This window comes from Acipenser ruthenus, chromosome 6 (assembly GCF_902713425.1).
Source record: "Acipenser ruthenus chromosome 6, fAciRut3.2 maternal haplotype, whole genome shotgun sequence".
NCBI classification, from domain to species: domain Eukaryota; kingdom Metazoa; phylum Chordata; class Actinopteri; order Acipenseriformes; family Acipenseridae; genus Acipenser; species Acipenser ruthenus.
The window spans coordinates 17235658-17259881 of NC_081194.1; the positions used below are offsets into that span (position 1 = coordinate 17235658).

The following is a 24224-nucleotide window of genomic DNA, read 5'->3' on the forward strand; positions in this document are numbered from 1 at the left end:
TCAATTTTTCCAGTTTTTATTGAAATTTATGCAGTTTAATGTCTCAATGTACTCTAAAATTAAAGCATAGAACAAATAAACAATTGGAGATAAAAAAGAAATCATGGAATCGTTTTGTTTAACAAAATTTAATCTAAATTTTTGACTCATCAAAGTAGCCACCTTTTGCAGATATAACAGCCGAACACACTCGTGGCATTCTTTCTACAATGGAAATCAAATATTGTTCGGAAAGTTCTTCCCAACACTGTTGCAAAAGTTCCCACAAATGTGTTGCACTTGTAGGTTGCTTTGCTTTCACTCTTCTGTCCAGTTCATCCCAAACCAGCTCGATGGGGTTTAAGTCTGGAAACTGTGCTGGCCATTCCATGATTTGAAGCCTACCGTCTTGTTCTTTTCTTCTAAGGTAGTTCTGACATAGCCTGGAGGTATGTTTTGGGTCATTATCTTGCTGTAGGATGAACCCCTGACCAACTAGGCGTGTACCACAGGGTATTGCATGGCGCTGCAAAATGCTGTGGTAGCAGTTTTGGTTCAGTGGTGCCACTCACTCTGTGCAAGTCGCCGACTCTGGATCCAGCAAAAGAGCCCCAGACCATCACGCTTCCTCCTCCATGTTTGACAGTTGGTGTCACACACCGAGGAACCATCCTTTTGCCTACTCGACAGCGTACAAAAACCCTGCGTGATGAACCGAAGATTTCAAATTTGGATTCATCGGTCCATAAGACCTTCTTCCAGTCTTCCAGTAGTCCACTGGCGGTGCTTTATGGCCCAGGCAAGCCTCTTTTTCTTATTTTGCCATCTTAGCAATGGCTTTCTTACTGCCACTCGACCTGTCAAACCTGCAGCTCGAAGTCTTCTCTTCACAGTTGAAACTGAGACTTGCTTACTTCGACCAGTGTTAAGCTGTGCTTGAAGCTGTTGTCCTGCGAGCCGCCTATCACGCAAGCTGTTGACTCTCAGAAACTTGTCTTCTGATTCTGTTGTGGCTTTGGGTCTGCCAGACCTCTTCCTGTCAGAGTTTCCTCCAGTTTCCAAGTGCCTTTTGATGGTGTAGGAAACTGTACTCGCTGACACCTTGGCTTTCTTTGCAATTTCTCTAAAGGAAAAACCTACACTTTTAAAGGTTATAATGGTCTGTCTGTCTTCCTTTGTTAATTGCCTTTTTCTCGCCATTATGAGAGCAAAATACTACTTCCTGCAGTACAATACTGTCCAAATAATGCTTAAGAGGGTGTAGTAACACAGTCTGTTCCAACACTGCTTTTATACAGACAGAGGGTTTGTAAGTAATCAACAAAAGTTGGGACACCTGTAGGAATTGTTAGCATCAACTTTCAAGGCTTAATTTACTTCCATTGCTGCAGAACAGCTGTAAGTTGTTAACCCATTACTTGTTCCCTGAAAAAGGCCTTTTTGTATAACTCTGAAATGTACATTATTTTTCAGTTTTTGGTAATCTAAACTTGTTTTTTTTAACCTCTGGCAGTTTACCGCTTACCTTTGTACCATTTCAGGTTATTCACTGGACTTGAACTGTTTAAATTTCAATAAAAACTGGAAAAATGGGGGTGTTCTAAAACTTTTGACCGGTAGAGTGTGTGTGTGTGTGTATATATGTATATATATGTATATGTATGTGTATATATGTATGTGTGTGTGTGTGTATATGTATATATATATATATATATATATATATATATATATATATATATATATATATATATATATATAAATATAAAATCTCCTAGTTTCATATTTTCAGGAATATGGTATAAAAGTAAATGCATTACGATAATTGCAGACGTCATTGTGTATTATAATTAGGGCTTCTAATTTTCGGGTTTTATTTTTGATCATGTGATGTCCATTTTAAACATATTAATCAAACACTAATTACCAAAGGAAGTTGTTTCTTTTTACTCTCATATCTTGATATCGTTAAACGACGTGCATTGATCTCACCTGATTCTATTTGAACCTGCGTTTCATTCTGGCTCTGATCGTCGAATTGAGCTTATTCATTTCCACTGCGTTAGTTTCTAGTAGTGCGTCGCTAATTTAAAAAAGTCTGGTATTCAGTTAAGGCTTAACAACTATTAAGGTTTAAAGGGAGGGAGAGAGATGGAAAATAAAAACTGAAAACTAGAAGCCCTAATTTATAATGCAGTGAGGAATGTTGACTGATTTTTATAAGAGCAGTAACCCACATCAGGATGTGTGGTAAGACATGTCTTACTGCACATCCTGTCGTGGGTTATTGCTTACTTCTGTCATTCAAATTTTACATTATGCATAGCTAGAAAAGCTGTGTGCTTTTATTTTGCTTTAGCTGTTGGAGTCTAAAAGCGTTCAAAATGAGTATTTCTACACTGAAAACAAATGCTTTGTAAAATGCATTTTGAATTCCATATTTATTTACCATAAATAAAATTGCTTTAAACATCCGATACTGATGGCTATAATTAACCAATAACTATAATGGAGAAACTGACCAACAAAGTGTTCTAATCCAGTAATCCCAGAAGCAAGTACTTCCCTTGTCAATGCAAGTAATTCTATTAATTTTCAAAGGCATATTAAGCTTAGTTGAGGTTCTTAATGTTACAGGAGAATAAATTAATTATTTTAAAGAAATATCCCAGAAGTAGAACACAGATGGCAGAGTTTGTGCGTTTTGTGTTTTGAAAGATCTGATTAACATTGCACTTTCAAATTTACTGTAAATGTGGAGTGCCCTGATCTTCAGTATGTTGTTAATGATAATAACTTGGCTTTCAAAGTGTTTACCTTTTAAGATGTTACTGTTGCTGCTGCATTGTTTTTAGGTAAACATTTTGGCACAGTTTGTGCAGCCAGAACCTCTTGTCCAAATTGCACAGCTTTTTTTTATAAAATAACGCCCTACACATGACATTTAACTTAACTAAGATAACAATTATCTGACATGCAAGCAATGCTGGCAGTAAATGTGCTCCTGATTTAAACATTTTTTCTTGTTGTTCAATATTTATTCACCATCCTTTTGTGAAAATATATTGCAATAAGGTGGTGGTTGAGATGCTTGAAGGTATTATGAAATATACATTATTTAATCATCTTTTCCCACAGAATACAATTTTTTTACAATTTTGGAATTGACTCAATTTCGAAATCAACTAAACCTTTTCTGGGCATGACCTCTGAAGAATTTCAGAGAACTCTTAATTATTTTTCATGGAAGCGTTCTAAATGTCTTCAGGCAGTAGGCTGGATGGCTGTGCGAAATATTTAATTGAACAGGCACTTCCTGCTGAATAATAAAGACGAAGTGCTGTTAAGAATTCTAGTAGCAAGTCAAAGGTTAGAAATCAACATTTGTTGCATATATTCAGCTTTCATTACTATAATAAGTATACTGAGTGAGAGAAACAACCCAAATCCTTTTCAACACTGGTAGAAGCGCAGCCGCATGGTGCGCAGGATGAGTCGTACAGCTCAGGTTCGCGTCCTGGCTGTGTGAAGTAGGCTGGTCTTCACTGGGGCGCTCCTGTGGGTTAGGGAGGTAAAACAGTCAGGGACTGTTTCTCCTCATTGCTCTACAGCAAACCTTGCTGGCCAGGTGCCCAGTGTGCTCAGAGTGGACACCTGTATGGCTGGCCTTTGTCCTCCAGAGGTCAGTAGCTCGCTGACCTCCGCTTTCGAGTTCCTGGGTGAAAAAGGAAGCTGGCTTGATCGTGGGATCGGAGGACGCCCACTGAACCTTCGGGTCTCCTAAGCCATGTGAAGGAACTGCTGCAGTGAGGGGAAAAGTGATTGGACATTTCAAATTGAGAGAAAATAGGGGGACGGGGGGAGGATTATAATTGGACATACTAAATGAAAAAAAAAAAAAAATTGCTCCAATACAGTACCTAACTTGTCTCTTACTGTAACAGTGAAAATCATGACTTAAGACATGACCCACCCCTCCTCCCCTCCTCTAATACTTCTTTATTTTCCTAATAGATCAGTTATAGCAGCATTAGGTCATTTGATCCTGCAGTCGATGTGGCAGGACATCCACTGACAGTTGCATTGCCATGGAACAGCACACACCATGTATTCTCACAGCTGCATCCAGGTACCACCTACCAGTTCATTATCAGGGCCAGCACTGTGAAGGGGTTTGGGCCACCAACTGTTGTGAATGTCACCACCAACATATCAGGTAATTCTAACAAAATGTCATATTAAAAAATGAATGATTTCCTTATAACCCAGATACTAAGGTTGCTTTGTGATGTAGATTTTGGATATGTACTAGAGTTTAGATTTTTTACATGTGGACCACTCATTTTTTGCATGCCAGTATGTTTTCTGGTTTCAGAATTTTAAATGTGCTTATTTCCATTGCATTTATTTACATTTACAGCTTACAATATACATTGTTTTCTATTAATTTTAAATCCTTAGTGTTGATTAATAGTCTGAGATGACAAATGACAATCAAATTTTAAAAGAAAAGTGAATCATGGCTAAGCGCATTGATGTATTCCTTTAAGGGCTTCATTTGAAGAACTCTTAAAAGCATAGAAAAATAAGTTACATATTTCAACCTCAAAGACCCCATATAAAACTGAAATTAAATTTGTATCCTTTTTTATGTTTAATATAATTTATCACAACTAACTTACAGGCTGAGTGAGGCAAGTGATATAATACAGTATACATGTGGTTATTCATGTAACATATAATGTATCACTGATATACATAATACCAATATAAATTATATGGGGGTGTGTGTAATATATATTTTTTTCTGTTTCCAACCAGCTCCTTCAATACCAGATTATGATATGACTGAAACTTGTCTTAATGAGACCGCTACCACTATTACTGTACTGTTGAAACCTGCCACGGCCAAAGGTGCCCCCATCAGGTAAATATGTGAGCTGAGCTCATTTGTAGATTGACAGGCTGCCTAGCAGCTAATAAAGTGCTTCAATTCCAAGCTGGATTCATTTGACATTGCTGTCAGAAGGTTGGTTTTTCTTGGTTAGGCAAAGTCTACAAATAGACCTGTAGTTAATAAGAGTAAAACTCTTCTGGGAATTTAGATATTCAAGCCTTGAATCACCCACCTATCTCTTCTATTTGATTTGTTTGTCAGGCTCTTCCATTTCATTTCCCTTCCTTTATTGGTATCAGTGAGGATATAGAGTTTGAAGCTAGTTGTCATAAGAGATTTGAAGATAACTCTAGCCTCACCAGTTCAGTAAATCAACTATTATGTGGTGTGCTTTGTATAGGACTGGAAAATTTGAAACGCTGGGAGTGGAGAGGAAGAACAGCGATGAATACAAACTATTTGACCTTTTTTCTCCCAGTGGCCCTTACTAGAAATCATGTTGTAACTATTTAATAAAGCTTACAAACATGCCAAATAATTAAGTGTGCTGGGTTGTGTTAATTCTAAGTGATATTTCGCTGTCCTCATCAGTCACTAATGAAAGACAATTTATTGATTTGCCTTGGTTTTTAAGGAGGTCAACTAGAAAAACCTGTGCGTTTCTTCAAGGGGTTTCCTTTTTGATTTGTGGTTTTGAAGCTTGTTAATTAGTCAATTACATTTTGATTTGACTTAAGTAGAGAACTCTGGTGCCCAGTTTCTTCTCAATTTATTTTTTATGATGTACAAGTGTGTTTGTGACATTCACATTCATGTTTAGAAGTATGTAGGCAATGTGAGCCGTTACTTTGGTAAATTAAGGATGTATTACAAGAAAGCCAGGATCTGTTTTAGATCATTAAAAAAAAAAAGAAAGAAATTTAAAAAAAATTGAAAAATCAATGTAGTTGATTCAGTATAGGACCAAGGGTGCTGAATCATCTTTTTTTTTTTTTTTTTTTGGTACTATAGTATCAAAGATCTGAAGCATGAAAGGAGGAGTGTCCTTAATTGCCTATGTTGTCATTGCCTCCAATAAGATTCATGAAGGATACAGGCTTTTTTGTAAATCAATAGCCAATTTGCATCTAGGACCCTGTTGTTCCCCCAGCTATGACATTTTCTTAGGTTTTTGAGAAGGGTTGGATCAAGCAAAGGGCTGTCTAGACCAGGCACTGGAGATGGATTGAAAGTAATCTGAATAACATTTTAAAATAAATTAACTTTCCAGGAGACAGAGTGCATAAGGCAATGAAGAAAACTAGAGCAGGACATGGTTACTAGATACACAATACTTGGTAGATCACTGCCGTCTGTTAATATTGAATTCATTCACAATTATTGCAATCTTTCTTATTGCAATTCATCTTAAAGGACCTGGTTGAAGGATTTCTGCATTGCCATAGCTGGACTTGAATAACATAATGGCAGCAGCAAATTTGACAGTGCAAGCTCTTCTAAATCTTTTTACAGTAAAATGTACATTGGTCATATGATTTTCTGAACGTATGCAAGCCAAAGCTTTGGTTATTTTGAGAAAGCCCGAATTGGTGCTTGAGAGGTAACAAACTGTGCTATCTGCTATGGTAGTTTGTAGTGTTTATCATTGACAAGTGATACAGAAACGAAAGTCTAATTTTGGTGGAGTGGACAGATTGTGTCCATCTGTGCCTGTATTATGGTGTGTCTCTTATATTTTAGATCTGTGAAGCTTTCAGTCACAATAGATGCTATACTGTTGCAAGGTCATGAGGTGGGGAAGGCTATCATTAGATTCTGTCACTATTGATATGACAACTGTAGACCTGCTGCTGTAAGACCGGCCTTGAAGCAGACATGTCCGGCCTTGAAGATGAGTTTTGTATAGTACACTTTTTTATAAATGCTCTGTTCGAACTTTGTGGAACATCTGTTAACACTGGGTTTAACCTGGATTTTGCATTATCATACAAGTTTTATATTGAACCAGTTTTTCATGTAGCACTGTATTACCTTGTTTCTATCTGCCACTGTGATCGAGTTGAGAGCAGCTTTAGAACTGGTCCTGTTCAATGGTATCGGTCCAATTCAGCCACAGACAGAGTTGTTCAACTCACCCAGTGCCAGGATGAAAAAAGTCACAGTACTTTTGTCTTCAATACATTTTAGAAACCATTATTGGTAAATAACAAATTCTCAAAAGACTTTGCCTTTTTTTTTTTCAAATGTACCTTGATAATTCTTTCATGGTATTTGGAATTCCCTTTCGTTCTGTTTGTGATCTGTTTTGCTTATTGCCTAAGCACGCTTGTATGATTTATTAGTGTAAACTGTACATTTATCTAGGGATGCATTTGCTTCTTGCGTGACAATTTACATTTAGTGCATATGCGTTTTTATATTTGGATGTTAAGCCTATGTGTTGTGGTTTTGAACATGTATTGTTGTTCAATAAAAATAGGCTTTAGCAGTATTCTCCAGACCTTTTGAACACTGAGCAAAAATATGCTGGATTTGTATTTTACCGTATAATGTAAGGGTTCACAATGTCTCTATTCACAGTGCCTACCAGATTGTTGTTGAAGAACTGAACCCTCACAGAAATAAGAGAGAGGCAAGTTCACTGGATTGCTACCAAGTACCGGTCACCTACCAGAGTGCAGCCAGTGGGGGTTCTCCATATTATTTTGCTGCTGAGCTGCCACCTGGAAGCCTGCCTGACCCGGCTCCATTCACAGTGGGAGACAACAAAACATACAATGGGTTTTGGAATCCACCTTTGGCCCCGAGGAAAAACTATAATATCTACTTTCAGGCTGTGAGCAGTGTGGAAAAGGTAAGAATGGCATACATCTGGTCTCTCAATTTTTCCTCAAACCTTCATAGTTTTATTATACTCAGACCACTTTGCTTTTTTAATATCTTCTAATGACTTTAAATCAATGAAAGAGACTTATGACAGCTTGCCCATCTACTCACAAATTTGTCCCTTTTTCCCTGCAACTACAAATGATTTTTTTTTTCTGCTGGAGTGGGCTGGTTGAAACAGGATGTAAATGTGTGTCAGTGTATTAATACATTTAAAACATGCTTTGTGATTTAATTTTCTTATATTTGAGAGGTGGAAGTTATACAATATACTGTAATAATGTGAGTGAGGATTAATAAACTATTATATTATGTACACATTTTTTCACAGAAAAACCTGGTTACATTTAGGTTTTATATTTTTATTCTTCAGGGCAAGTAAAGATATATCCGTCATCATTGACCTGCTGTGTGTTTTTTTTTTTTTTTTTTTGGATGAGTCTTTATACCCCCGTTATTACTTTCATTCCTTCACAATCAGCTCAGTTGACATTTAATCATTTCCAGCTCTTGCCAATGCTGAATACATATTAAGGAAATGATACACAACAGGAAGTTAAGCACTGTGAAGGACTCCAGGTGTGAAAGAACATATCTTTACAAGTCCCATGCTGTTGTCGTTGACATTCTCTTCTGATTTCATTTATTTATTGCCCTGGCAGAAGAGAGCTGCACTGAATTGTAAAAAAAAAAATCCTTAGTTAGGTGCACTATTTCTTTTTTGCTTTTGAGAGTAACTCAACAGCAAAAGCATCTTGATTCCACAGTTTCTGTTGCCTAGCAAACCTCAGAGACAAAGAAAGCAAAGATGCAGGAGTTGATTGATTACATTGTACAAGTTTTAAGGAATTCTCTGTGAAGGCCAAGTATTATCAGATTGCTCAGCAAGGGCCTGCATTTATACATGTGTCAAATTTACTTGTTTATAAGGATAAAGCGCAACTCTGATGCTTTAGTTACACTAAATCTGTCTGTTTGTTTTTGTTTTCTCTTGATAGGAAACAAAAACTCAGTGTGTGAGGGTTGCAACAAAAGGTAAGAGATGTCTTCTTTCAGGACAGACTTTGCAGGCTATTTCAAAGTACTGTAATTAAATGTGGCATTTCTATTACAGCATTTTTCCCGTGCCCACTTGTACTGCCAGCAGAGTACTTTTACTCAGACCTCTTATCTGATAATGGGAGTGCTTCTTTTTATTCTTTGTTGCTCAGCCAAATGGATACTGTTTCAGCCGCGGGCTGGATTTAGGCAGAATAAAGAAAAGCTTATTTGTGCTATAAAGTGGTTCTGGTCTGGTGCACAGCTTGGGCATTAGAACAGGATGCCAAGCAACACCAGATTGGTGGATTTCAAAAATAGAGCTTTCTTTTTTGTAAGCCATTTGTGGGTTTTAAAGATATCGGAAGCAAACACTCATTGTTCTACAAATTTTATGTAATTTAAGTTTTGTCTTTTCGAACTATGAACAAATATAAGAATTATTCTTATTATTATTTTTTAAACATCAACCCATTATACTGTGTGATATAATTAAGCACCGCTGTGATGTTTTTGTAAATCTGCCAACATATTTTCAACTGCTAATTTCTTATAAACTATATGAGATGTAGACCTTTTTAATTTTTTCAATGCAATTTCTCTGGCAAAATCTGACCTGTGGCGAATGTTGCTGCCGTAATGTGGTCCTTAGAATTTTCTTGGTTTCTGGGTGACCAAATGCTTTGAAAGACTGGCTTCATAATATCTACACAACTGTATTCTATGACTCTGTCGAGTTCAATTATGTTTATTTTACAAGACAAAAGTACTCTTCTGCCATTTTACAAAACTGTCATAGCCTCATTTCTGAGACCATTTGAGTTGATGGCTTCATAATTGCACAATTATATCAGCACTGCATGCTAAATGTGGGGTTAAACTTGATATTGACCTCTGACCAGAGGTCCAGTAAAAATGTACCTTTTTTTACTGCCATGTTATAGTAATATGTGGCCATATTGAATACAGGCTATTGGATTAGACATGACATTTCCATTAATGACCTTTTGAATGATTGATTTTTTCACCCCAAAAAACGGCTTTATGTACAGTTTAAACAGCTTGATACACAAATTATTATCCAATATACATTACCAGTGTGTTTTTTATTTATTTAAATCCCTAGCCAGCTGGGGAAGTGTAAGTTTTTGTTGTCGTAGTACTCGGTTTCATTGTTTATCGTAAGCTGTGTTTTAGAATATCATTCTGTTTTGAAGTAAGAGGCAGCACATTATTCTAATCCGTTGGGTAGGTCAAGTGCTTTGTCTTTTTTTACATCGTTTCTCTAAGATCTACAGTTAACAACTTAATCAACAATTGCAAATTTCACAAATTCCAGCAGCTACAATGAATGCTTGGGAAATAACAATAACCATTCTTAATCCTACAACACTTCTGTATACTTTTTAGTTTTTGTTTTTTGCAATGCAGTTAAACTTAAATTATTCTTTAGGGGAAACAGAATAAATGTGTCAAATACATGTAAAGTAGTAGAAGTATCACAGTAAGATTAGGTCCATATGCATTTTTATTTATTTTGGGTAGATATTTGTTGTACAAGAATATTGTCTGTTTCACACCCTACCTATATCTGCCATTTTTATTTGTACTGGTAATATAATTTTCACTCTCTTTTGATAAGGTTATCTTATTATAACAGCATAACCCTTTCTGCCAAGAACTATCTAAATAGATGGCAAATAATAGAGTTTGTGTGTATAAAGCCATCTTCCAATTTTATAAGCATGTTTTAATACTGAATGCCTAAAGCAGTGTAAAAAGTAACTGATTTAAGAATGTATGAAATACAGAAAGCGCCTCAAGTAAACTGACATGTTCCTTCCATCTTATGAATATTAGTTTTGTTGATGGTGAAATGTGTGAGTTAAGTATAAAAAACACAGGAAAGCTGATTGATATTAAGAACATAAGAAGGTTTACATAGACAGAACACGGATTTTCATTTGAAACCTGGGGATCTGATCTTTTTGTATCTTTGTAATCTAATTGTAATTGAATTCCTTCCAGTATTTTTCATGAATTAATCTCATCAGCACTGACACTGCTAGAATTATTCTTGAAGTAAGACATGGATAATGTCAAAAATGAATACTTTTAAAAGGCATTTAAAATGATACACAGGATTAATAAATAACCTTTTTAACTAATGTCAGAACCTATTATAAAATCGATTTCTTTTAAGGGTATGGTAGCCTATTACTTTGAAGTTGATCATATTAAATTGTATTTTGAGTCAGTGAGTAATTGACTTTCACCCCAGCTATTTAAAAAAAAAAAAGTTTTTAAACGAGTGGTACCACTACTAATTATTTGCAAAATTGTTTTTTTGCTAGGAAGGAGAGCATGTTCTTGAGTGTTCAGTACACCAAGTAATGCCGAAATAAACTACTGTAGTCAGGTGCGTTTGGAACAAAACTGTTGCGAATTCAGTCTTTTCCAGTTGGTGTCAGTATTTAATATTGTTTTTTTGATGGAATTAAACATGCACGTACCAAATTATTTGTCAAAATGATCTCCACTTTGTGCATAATATGTAAATTAATTTACGTTCAATGTAAGGTAAAACTAAGTTAAAGTGAGAGTGTAGCTGGTTTCTGCATTATAATGATGAAGGCATGAGTGGGACTTAACTACTTGGTTTATTTTGAAGTGTTCACTTATAACTGGGTTTACTGTGTTATGGATAAATTCAGTGTTGCTGGCAAAATTTAAAGAAATAATACCCAAAAAAAAACAGCTGTCTGATATAAAGGTGTTTACAAAAAGCATATATGTCTATTATACCCATTACACCTATAAATATTTTATTTGCCTGCTGAGTAGGAATAATAGCCAGTTAGGCTGCCAGCAAAGCAAGCTATTAGTGTGGAAAATGTAAACTCTCCCCACTCTATTGGTACAGTGTGGCTGCGTAATGTTGTACATTATCTCAACAGTTGCACAAGTAAAGTGAATAAAGATTTGTGCAACAGCGCACATGTGATGCTAATGCATACAATGAATTGAGTATTTTGCGAAATCTGGATGCTTTTCAGAATCGCCAAATGACATCTTGTTATCCAGATGCCCCAAAGCATAAATCTAGTAAAAGCTCTGCGGATTGGGGCACGTTAAGTCAGTACTTGGGTCAGTGGCACATATGCTGCATTTTTACTTTCAAGTTAAAAGTAAGCCATTTTAAGACAGTAGTTTTAGATGCTCAGAAATAATAGCATACAAATATATATTCTGGTTAGGAGTTCATTTCGGATATATTGCTTAGTATCTAGTAAAATAAGAATCTCTCCTGGTGAGTCAAGCACTAGGTAGTACTGCAAGGTCAATTCCTTATACCTGAACCCACCAAATGAACCCGCTCATGTAAATGTTGGTGTAATTTCAGTACAAATGTGACTACTTTAAACAACTCTACTATTCTGTGAAAGTCGAGTGTCCCTAAAATTGATTTAAAGAAGCAATGTGTCACTATTGTACAACAATAATTAGTTTAATTGACATTTATAGTTATATTTACAATTTAAAAACAAATATGTTGCTTTAAAAGTACACAAGAGGAAAATGCAATTATTGTAAAGTTGCTCGTTCCCATATAACCAACAAATGAGAATTTTGTAAAGTGAACAGTGGTATTTCTTTAGACAGTTGCAATGTGAAATTTTAGTGAAATAATGTCTATAGCAGCATAAACAAGGACAGGTAGGAGTTACTTCTAATTACAGCTCCAGAGCTCTTGGAGCAGGCGAGTGAAATATTATTGCAAACTTGTGTGTATCTCAATGGTTCTCATCTATATATTTTGAATGACCTTGAGTGGTTCTCCCATGTGATAATTAATTGCAGTAGTTACGAGCTGCTCTGGCTGATGGTTGCTGTATGCAAGGCCTGTGTTTCCTCTAGGTAATTTTCTGTTAAAGCTGAGCTGTAGAATAGAATATCCTATAGAAAGGACTGTCGTGCAAGGCAGTTCTTGGTTGTTGTAAAATGTGTGTGTACGTGTTGGTACAGGTTTGAAACTGAATTCTAAAATCAAAGCAATGTTGCTGAATAAAATATTTATCAACTGCCTCTACATTTGGCTTTTTCAAAAATATATTTTCCTTGTTTTTGTGTGTGTGGAGGGGAGGGGAGGGGGTGGGGTGGGTCAATTATAATTGCATGCTTTCATACAGATTATTTCCCCAATTTGTTTAGCAGCAGCTACAGAGGAACCAGAGGTAATACCAGATCCAGCCAAACAAACGGAAGTGGTGAAAATTGCTGGCATAAGCGCTGGAGTTCTCGTTTTCATCCTGCTCCTCCTGGTTGTCATATTAGTTATCAAGAAGAGGTAAGTTGCATTTTCAGTAGCCTCTGCTAATACTCATGTGTAACACCTTTTAGTTTTCCATGTGCAATTTGGAGACGATATAAAACACATAGATTTTGTCATGCCATTCACATGTAAAGCTCCTCATTAGACATTTTAACACATAGTACCTTGGTCTCTGGTAAGGTAGGGGATTAATCTTGTTCCAAGATCAATTAGTCATTTTAAAAATGCAGTATCAATCTGAAAAAATGTCCTGTGAAATGGGAAATATTTACATCTTTGAAATAGCAACAAAAATTGGAGACGCACAGTAATAGTGTTATTTTAGTTTGGGTGCATGATTTAAATCGGACATGGACTGTTTTTGTAAATTAAACGAGACAATACTAATAACCTACTCAATGCTATGGTATGGCACAGTATCATTATGTATCCTAAGTATTATTTTTTCTTTAATGATAATTAACTAAACAGTTATTCAACATTCAGAAAACATTAGCACCATCTATTGGATTTTTCAATTTATTGCATCCTCGTTGATTACACCGTGTAACATATATATATATATATATATATATATATTTTTTTTTTTTGGTTCCTGGGTAGTAAGTGTTATTTCCTAATTGCCTATGCCTCAAAAGTATAGAAAATGGCTATTCCCCACAAACTTTGCTTTTGTGACCAGGACAGTGATATTTTGAAATTTACCTATTTTCCAGAACATTCCAGATAGATTCAGTGCTGAGTAAACTTGGAGTAACTTCTAGAACTTTCCAGTAATATAAATAGTAGTATAAATACAGGGGCCTTAAGCCCACCAGTTCAGTTTAGTTCCAGCTGCCTAAGTGGATACATATAAGCATTTTTTTTTGATGGCATCAAGAGGCTGCAAAAGTGGCATTCCTGATGGGTCTCCAAGGCGGTTTTACCAAGTTTCCCTGCTATCTTTGCCTTTGGGACAGCAGGGACACCAAGGCGTACTACCACAGGCGGGACTGGCCACAGTGGACCGAGTTCTCTGTGGGTAGGAACAACGTCAATTGGGAGCCACTGGTGGACCCCCGGAAGGTGCTGATGCCACCACTGCACATCAAATTGGGCCTTATGAAACAATTTGTCAGAGCTCTAGATAAGGAGTCGGCAGCCTTCAAGTACCTTCAAGACTTCTTCCCTAAGCTGTCTGAGGCAAAGGTCAAAGCCGGTGTCTTCGTCGGACCACAGATAAAGAAGATCCTGGAGTGCAATGAATTCCCCAAGCTGCTCACTAGTAAGGAGAAAGCGGCTTGGAACAGCTTTGTAGCAGTAGTTCGGGGCTTCCTTGGCAATCACAAGGCCGAAAACTATGTGGAGCTGGTTGAGACTCTGGTGAAGAACTACGGCACAATGGGCTGTAGGATGTCCCTCAAAGTCAATATCCTTGATACTCATCTTGATAAATTCAAGGAGAACATGGGAGCGTACTCGGAGGAGCAAGGCAAGCACTTCCACCAGGATATACTGGACTTTGAACGTCGCTACCAAGGACAGTATAATGAGAACATGATGGGAGACTACATTTGGGGGCTGATTCGTGAAAGTGATTTACAGTATAATCGTAAATCTCGAAAAACTACTCACTTCTAAATCTTTTGTAGTCATTTTTGTATTACTTTAGAATAAATGCATGTTAATTTGGATTCATATGTTGTTTTTTTCTGACTTTATGTGAACGAAAAGACACAAATTTGCCCGTTTTCTCATTGGAAATAGGTAAATTTCAAAATATCACTGTCTGGTCACAAAAGCAAAGTTTGTGGGGAATAATAGCCATTTTCTATACTTTTGAGGCATAAGCAATTAGAAAATAACACTTACTACCCAGGAACAAAAATTGTGTTACATAGTGTTATGAAATAGAGAAAAGCTTGGATGAGTATCTTCCAACCTAGAATAAAATTACACAATTTAATAGCTTTTTTATTCACTTTTTTTTGTAAAATTGGCTTTTTATTCTAGATCAGCAACTACAGACCTGGGTATTATAGCTGTTATATAATTGGATCATTTCATGATCTATTGGCCTTAATTTGAAATCCAATGCCAGAAAACTCACTAAAGTGAGGAATTCATTTTTTTCATTTAAAATATCTGCTTTCACTTTATCATCATTTTCACTTCTGTGCTAGACTTTATACATCCCTAGCTTACACATTATACAGCAAAACAAGAGAGAAGAGAGTAGAGAAGTTTTAGGATATATGACGGTGAGAAAATGTGTTTAAGAAAATAGAAATAGCAGAATGGAGACATCTGTGATGTTGTACAGCAAGCACTGACAGAACAGGAGGCAAATCAAGCCGTGACACGGACAGCCTGATGAGTAATGAATATCTTTAAATGACTACTAATTGGCAGAACAATCTAGGGGGCTCCAAGATTGTTCTGCCAATTTAAGATTCATTTAAAAGGCTTTTTGCTCATTTAGTCTGTGCCACAGCTTGATTTGCCTCCTGTTCATTTCTTAAACATTCATATTCCTCTTTTCTGAGTTGAACACCTTTTGGCCAAAACACCCTCATGATTTTGGTCAGTATATGTTAAGAATGTTGTCCCAGCCCTGTGAGTGATAACATGGAAAGGACAGAAATAAAGCTGAAAGGTGGATTACAAACTGCAGGTATTGGGGTTATTAAAGGAGATTGTACTGTACTGCATGATGGTTGAGAATGAAGCACAGGGTTGTTGTGAAAAGGACTTGGCTGTATACTGACTTGAAACATGTTTTAAAAACTGATATGTAGAATACAGGGCAATTGATATTATTATACTATGAAGGGAAGTGCACTTTGTGCTGGCCAGGTCTGAACATAAAATTCATGAAAAACATTTTTTTTAAAGGGAGGCGGGGCGATGGGTTGATTTCATAAGCCGCAGTCGAAGTACCAGTTGGGTCAGATTACTGATTCTTTAGACTAGAATGACCATAAGAAGAATAGTGTTGTTTTTTTCCATTGAGTCGACAGGATGCTTTTTAGAAATAATTTCTTATGTTGGCAAATCCGCAGATACCCAAAGCAGCGGTTGCTGTTTCATGTAAAGCACAATATAGACCAATTTAATTTCATTGTCTGCCATTTAAAAAATATTGATGTGAATGTCTGTAAAATGACTGAAAAGTAAGCAATACATAAGGGAATGCTAATATATGTTAGTGTTTAAAAATGTCAAATGAATGTGACTTACAAGTTGCAGAAATGTGTACAATAAGACTGGGGGGGTGTATTGAAAATCAGAATGGTTGTTGCGAGCTACACCACTCGTGCATTGTGGCTCAAAACCAACTCGAGACCTATTGCGTGGTAATATATTCTGACCCATATTCTCTATATATAAAATGTGTTTGATCTCAAGAGAATTTGTTGATTTTTGTATGAAGGTAAACTCACAAAGGCTATACTGGGGTTCAATTTGAATGCAATTTAAGATTGCATTCTATTTCTTAAGCAGATTTGTTTTTTTAAATGGACCATGTGTTGACATTGTCAGTAATTACTAAGATGCAATGAGTAATTAATTGTCCGTAATTACCAAGATGTAGGGAGTTACTTAAAAAACAAAACAAAAAAAAAACATAATTGGATTCCAATCGCATAATACACCACTTGAATTATGTGATGTGGAATTTTACAATATCACAAATACCGTTGGTTATTATGGTCATGCAAATTGGAAAATACTGCATCTTTAAAATGTACCAAGGAGTTCATTTTTAAATACATTTTCTAAATTGTTTTTCAATAGGCAATAACTATTATACGACCACACTGTCTAGCTATCTACAACCATACTATCTAGCTTTTTACAAATGTTATTTACCAAGATATTATGGTTACTGTGTATTGATGGTACTTGGTGCAAGGCTCCAATACACAAGGTAGATCAAAGTAGGTTTCAAACATTGACCCATACATTATTGCCAATGCGTGGTTAGAAATGCATAGTCAATTATAATTCACATGTTTGTTTTTTTGAAGACTGAAATAAATATTGCATGCAATTGTCTATAGTGATTTCATGCACAGCCAGTTTAATAAAACATAGTTTAATTGCCCGCACTGTAATAAAAAATGCATGAACAAATTGAAATGTTAACCACATTTATTTTCTGCTTTTGTTGATCTAACTGATTCACACTTTGCATTCACCAATTAATCTTGATTTTTACTGTCTCTGATTTGCTTGCCAGGAGGAGCTACTATTCTTATTCATATTACCTGTAAGTAGAAAACGGGTGCATTTTTACAGTACTTTAAAATATTTTAAAGATGCAGTATCCTTTTTTCAACGCAAAACACTGAACAGCCAGAAAATTACATCAAGAAAAAAATACATCATACATTGGTTCCCCAGACACTTTTTCCATATCTTATTCAAAAGAAGTTGTGTTTAATATTTGAAAAAAGAATGCTGCATTTTGTATGCATTCAATTCAGTGTCTTCTAAGCCTTTGTTAGAAAAGTACTTTCTAGGGTGTGATTTAATAAATCTACCTTTTTAGAGTGAGTAGGTTCTGAATATTCCTGAATTTCTTGCATTTCCCTTACTATTTTACTAGTTGCAATCATTCAGTGGCTGTATTCCTCCAATATTCATATTCAGTTATTTCTTTAACTCTTACCTAGCTTTTAGGTGCCAGTACTTAACAGCCTTCCCCCCTCATTTAATTTATATCATGTGATGCTGGCTTTTTGCCCTATTTTATATAGACAGAGTATGTGTGGCTGGCAGAGTTTAAAGGTCACATAATCACATGATTTAAATGGAATGAGAAAGGCTGTTCAGTCTCAGGAATTAGGATTCTTTTAAACAAGCTCAAAGGCAGGTAATGGCAAATCTAGAGGCATGCTAATGTCTCAATATTGGAGTAAAAACTCCAAAGTAAAAGCTTGTAATTGCAAAATACCAAAAATAATAAAGGAAATGTGAAAAGCAATACATCTATTTTAAGCTGCATGCTCTTCTAAAATCTACAGCAAAACTGAGTTGTGTGGGGAAAAAAGTGCCTGGTTTACAGCTAATTTCTTGTAATTGCAGAGTTCATCTGCCCCTTTTACTGTCAATGTAATTACAGCAGTAGTCTCTTTTATACAAAACTATGAATGTATATGTTTGATATTGCTTTATATTACTTTATGTAAGAAATGTTATTTCATTGCTTTGAAAAAGGTATTAAACACTGTGTGAAACAAGTATTTATTTTGAAGGAATGAAACACTGCTGTAACTACGGCTACTGCTGTGTGTGCCTGTTTTGCTGTTAATGCTAGTTTCCAGTTAAGTGGAAATTGCTATATCCAACAGATAATTAGTTTCATAATATCATAGCATGAAATAACACAATTTCACTTCAGCTCCTGCTGAAACCTCCATCTGCTTGCTTTTTTTATGCAAAGGAGATAATCTTGATAAATAGTTTTCACTTTTGCATGACTTAGGTGCTGGCTTAATTTCTTAATTTATTAATCACATCAGTTAAGTTGCTGTCAACAAACACTAGAGAGACGAGGTGTGAACTTCTACATAATTTAAAGAAAGCTACAAGGATAGGAACTGAAAATAGAAACCTGGTTACCTTTTCTGACACTGTGCTGTACTGAACTGTACATTTAAATCATTAGTCCGTTTTCAGGTTGAATCTGCAGTAATGCAAGTTGTCAGCAGTACATTTCTAGTTTCTTTCTCTGCTTTTTTTCATTGATTTATTATGAGCGTTTATAGTGCTGGAAATTGAGCTTATGAATCACTTTGAATCAATATATCCTAGAGGTAGTGGTGATTTGGGGGGGGGGGGGGGTGTATTAGTGATAATGTTTCTACATTTCCACATGCAGCTGATCACTAAATTGATTTTTGTGAATTATAGCAAACTTGCCAAGAAGCGGAAGGATGTCATTGGAACCACCCGTCAGGAGATGACTCACATGGTCAATGCAATGGACAGGAGCTATGCTGATCAGAGCACGCTACATGCAGAGGATCCCCTGGCTGTCACCTTCATGGACTCTCACAAATTCAGCAATAGGTGTAAGTACCAGGAAAGTTCAGGGATAAAACACCAGATATTGGAAACGTGTGAGAAAGTTGTGAAGTTTCCTTTGCTGTGGAAAACGTGTTATTGGTAGAAGTTTTAAATGACTGTAGTATTGGAAATACATTTATTTTCTGTCTGCATATCCTTTTAACAGAGGTTATTAAAAACCACACTGGGTTATGACTGTGCTTCACCTTTTGCAGTTTCCTTGAAGATGTCAGAGATTATACATCTAGTTCAACCAAGTGAAACTAGAAGCAGAAAAAGTTTGTTTTAATGATGGGATTGATGTCTAATGTCTGTCATTCTTTGTTTGCATCGGTGCTTTATTTACTACAAAGAAACAGCAAGGTTATGGGTTTGATATGTATGACCTTAACTGACACCAATTTTTGGGGCTTTTACAAGCTATTTTTGCGCTTAATATCTGTACTGGGTAGAAACTGACTTCTAGCCAGTAAATGTATTGTAAAAGTTTTATAAGTAAGCCTATCACAAAACACTTTCTGATTTATAGGAAAAACACCCACAACTTCTAAAATAAATGGCTAGTTACAACAACACATTATTAACAAACAAATATAATACTTTTAATTGCAGTTCTGATCTTTATTTAAATTTATTCGTCATTCTTCATTCATTTCATACTCATAAACTACAGCAATGGAAGCCAATTAGATCATTGAGATGTTGACTTTTAATTAAATTAATACCAGTAGTTTAGACAATGTATGACTTAAGGTTCTGACAAGACCCCATATAATGTAACATTAATAATTTACTATCTTTGAACATGGGAAAACATTACAGTGTGTCTCTAGAGGTCTCCAGTAAGGGCAGTACATAAATTGGCATGTTTTTTTTTGGGTTTTTTTTTTTTACCCCAAAGTAAAAAAATAAATAACAAATGTTTGTTTGTCTGTTCATGATGAATAAGCAGTATGTGGCTTATTCAAAATACAAAAGGTAAACTGCGTTCTTCATGAGATTTATTTTCCCACAGTGCCCAATGATCCACTTGTGCCGACTGCTGTGTTAGGTGAGGACCTAGTCCTTTGTCACCAGTCCCCACATGGCTTGTGTTTCCTTGCATGTATTAATTCTATTCATATGTTGTCCATGCTGCAGTTGGTGAGGGATTTATTTAAGGGGAATTATGAGCCTGTTGTACAAATAGACAATTGCTGCACACTTATCAGAAATTGCAGATATCTACTCTGTCTAAACTGTGCTGTAAACCCAGCTTATACAGACAAAGGGTAACACTTCCAATTGTTTCCAGTTTTTCAGAACAATATGTTACTTATTCCTACAGCCAAAACCAATATTGAATTTCAAATTGATTGGAGCCTTGCCGTCCTGCAGTTAAGACATGGCAGATTTTCCGACTCTGAGGCCTTGAAACTGATCCAACTTATTTGTTGTACAGGCTCGAAACCTTTTGAACAGCCTCTGGCTTTGAATCCATATTAAACAACCCTAGTGAACAGAATTGACTTTTTACACTGAGGTTGAGCTTTGTCTCAGGCCATTTGTTTTCTGGAGCTAAAAATATCCCCAGAACTGCCAGTTTAAGTTGTCTGTATTTGTTTACAGACAACTGCATTTTCAAATTAGGCAAACAACATTGCTTATATTCTTTTAGGTCCTTTAGAACTTCTTGTTTTAAATTAAATGCATGGCATTTCCAATTTTTCAGCCGTGTTTGTTGTGGTGTGTGTGTATTTTATTTATTTATTTTTTTTATATAAAGATAATTTGCAATATTTTTAAATGTAAACGTGTGTGTAAAGACTGTACAGTAAGTACATTAGGTTAGCTGCACTGGAAATTAGTTGTTTGACCTTTTATAAAGGCAACCCCAGACTACATTAGAGAAGTTTATAAAATAAGTTTAGACTTCAATTTAGATTCTGTCTATCTGACAGGCATAGGACCTTAATCGCTGGTTTAGACAATTTTAAGGCACAGCAGAAAAAAAAAAAACATAACTGATGTGGCCATGTGCCTTTTTCAGCTTCTACTTTAAGTAGAATGCAATTTGTAACAGTCTTATTTTGTTAACATCAAATGTGATTTGTTTTCCTGTGGCATGTGGTGTTTTGTGAGGTGCGGTTGGCTTTCATTTCGTTGCTACCAGCAACCATTGTAAGAAATGCATTCTAGTATATTTAAATTAAAGTAGCAGTACATTTGTTGCCAACATATCCATTGCATAACCATATTAGTTTAGAAAGGTATAATGTGTTTATTTTTTTGCAAATGTGATTTTTGGTTTAAACCTTTTTTTTTTTCTTTTCTTTGGTGCCTCATTGGTAAAGTGCCAATAACTGGTAAGTGTGTATTTTTAGGTATTTAAGCAAAAAACAAAAACAACAAAAAAAAAAAAAAAAAACATTGTGAGGTCTGAGTGCAGTGTTGATAAAATCGCAAAACAAGTTAACCATCTTATCAGAAATTAACTTTGCGAATCAAATGAAGCATCTGTAAGCCGGTTATAATCAACAGATTATGTTTGACAGCCTTGTGTCCAATTTGATTACAGAGCTTCATCACTACTTATAGTACTGCCTTTTTAATTACTTGTATTGATGGTTTGCCAGAAGCTGCATAATGTGAAATACATCAGTTGGATTGGTTCTTCACGTAGGTTCACCAGGCAGCTGGTCCCTAGCCCCTACTCTAAATGCCATAATACTAATAAAAAGGAGACTGGAGTTGACTGCATCAAGATAAATAAAAAACCAGAGCTGACATAGTACAATTATGTTGATATTGCTGCTTTTAATTGTAGGGAACTCATTTACCTTTTGGAGGGTCAAAGGGTTAAATCCAGTTTGCAAGGAGAAGGGGCTGGAGGCAGTCACAATGTAATTGTGGTTTTATGTATGTGTGTGTATTATGTGTGTGTGTGTGTGTGTATATATAATATATATATATATATATATATATATATATATATATATATATATATATATATATATATATATATATATATATATATATATAATATATATATATATATATATAATATATATAAATAAAGGGGCCAGGGCCTGTGTTAAGTAAAGATATGCAAAGTTTTTACTCTAAATTTGTACTGTTGATCATAAAGGATATTAAATCAAAACATGGTAGATATGGTTATTACACTGCTTACTCCCTGTCTTTCTGTTTGTTTCTCAGCCTAATAAATTAGGTATCATTCCCATCTACCTAAAAAAAAAAAAAAAAAAAATGTTGTACCGATTTGAAATTAATGTATGCACAATAGTATTTCTGAAAAAATGTAGTTATTTTAATCCCTTGTTCGCTTGGGTTATAGTACAGTAATGCTTACAAATACACTGTGCCTCTGTAAACCACCTCTTCAGTTAACCCTTTGTCGGAGTCAGTGCTCTGAAGTTCTCTCTTGTTGTGAGACAAAGATCCAGCAGCACCCTCAGTGGTGATTTTTAAAGGATTAACTTCTATAAATTAGAAAGTGACACAGATTTCCTAAGTAAACAAATGAAGGGGGAAGTCTGTCTAGTTAACTAGTTTAATAAGCTAGACGTTAAATATTGTACACTTTAAAGGAGAAGGAAACTTCTCTAGTATTTAGCTGTGTGTATTATTTATGTTTTGTATCCAGTTCCTCAACAAACTTCCAGTGTCTTAATTACAGTAATTCAGTCCTATAGAGACACAAGGGACAACAGCAAGGTTGTTCACAGCGTACTCTAGTTGATGTCAATATCAATAATAAAACTATTTTGCAATTGAGCGACCACGGACATCTCATTTGATGGGTTTTGTGTTTTGGGGGGGAAATCTGGAAAATCAAACCTACTGCAATTCTGTGAGTTTATGTTAATGTAATTCTTTGATAACAATTGGGTTAGTATGATTATTTTGAAATGCTGTACTTTCATGCCCTGTATTCATTTTTTTTTGTCTACAGCCTTTTACAATTTGCACTGTAATAATTTAAACCATTCTTAATTAGTTTACTAATTTTACTCATCTGTAGCTTAACTGATAAGTGAAATGCTGTCACTGGTTCTCTGCTGCATGCAAGTTGTATTTACATGCTGCATTTCCTTTCTCCAGATGAAAACCACACCGCAGCAGCAGAGTCGAACAGACTGCTGGATGTGCCACGCTATCACTGCGAAGGGACCGAGTCCCCCTATCAGACTGGACAGCTTCATCCTGCTATCAGGGTGGCAGATTTGTTGCAGCACATTAATTTGATGAAGACTTCTGACAGCTATGGATTCAAAGAGGAATACGAGGTTCGGTTCTACTGGGAACATTATTATTATTCCATTTGCATAATCATTGCACATTACTAAGCTGTGTACCAACCAATACTATATCATTCTAAATAGAAGTAAAAAAAAAAAAAATTCAGTTACACTAAACCTCAACTTGAAATCCTCATCTCCACCTGCAGGATTTTAGTTAACCAAAGGTTTACAAAAAAAGATGCAAAATGTATGCATTAAAGAAGAGTTTAAAAAATGTAAAAGTAAATACATTTTCTATAAAAGCAGTCTTTTATAGTTAAGTTTATTAACTTTTATAGTTAAGTATGTGTTAAATAGTGTTTCAGAAGTAAATGAAAAGCAGCCATATTTTAGCCGTATTTTTGATGGCAACATAATTGAATAGTAGATTTTTACCATTTCTACCAGTAATTATCTTATTTTGAAGCTTTTATTTTTTTATTCTTTTTTTTTCCCTCTAATGTCACTAATTCACATCAGGAATGTATCAAACCTAAAGGTTTTTGAAAGCATTCCAGTTTGCTCCCAACAGCCTATGCGTACAGAGTTCAATATAAGGAATGTATAGTACTCTATTCAAGTATATGTAAACTGACGTTATTTTGTAAGGTTTTGTTAAGTGACCGTGTTTCCTGCAGTACCAGCCCATGTAGATCAGCTTTGTCTCTCTTCATGGTTGGATCAGTGACCACAGCTCGTAAATGTGGGGTGCATTTCCTGTAAGCATGCTAGCTGTTCAGTGCAAATGTCAAGAACT

The 24224-nt window shown here is 35.5% G+C and overlaps 1 protein-coding gene across 7 annotated transcripts in view; it reads left to right on the forward strand.

The window, feature by feature from the left end:
- Nucleotides 1–24224, forward strand: part of LOC117411386 (receptor-type tyrosine-protein phosphatase kappa) — a 158552-nt gene that overhangs the window by 119054 nt on the left and 15274 nt on the right. For 2 of the 7 annotated variants that reach the window (XM_034018818.3, XM_034018819.3), the window contains exons 10-17: nucleotides 3991–4192; nucleotides 4798–4903; nucleotides 7454–7727; nucleotides 8758–8794; nucleotides 13010–13145; nucleotides 17353–17382; nucleotides 19029–19189; nucleotides 23289–23473. In XM_034018818.3, coding sequence (XP_033874709.3) covers nucleotides 3991–4192; nucleotides 4798–4903; nucleotides 7454–7727; nucleotides 8758–8794; nucleotides 13010–13145; nucleotides 17353–17382; nucleotides 19029–19189; nucleotides 23289–23473 — 1131 coding nt within the window. The remainder of the gene's footprint in view (nucleotides 1–3990; nucleotides 4193–4797; nucleotides 4904–7453; nucleotides 7728–8757; nucleotides 8795–13009; nucleotides 13146–17352; nucleotides 17383–19028; nucleotides 19190–23288; nucleotides 23474–24224) is intronic. The other 5 variants (XM_059025145.1, XM_034018820.3, XM_034018822.3 and 2 more) reach the window with 3 other exon arrangements.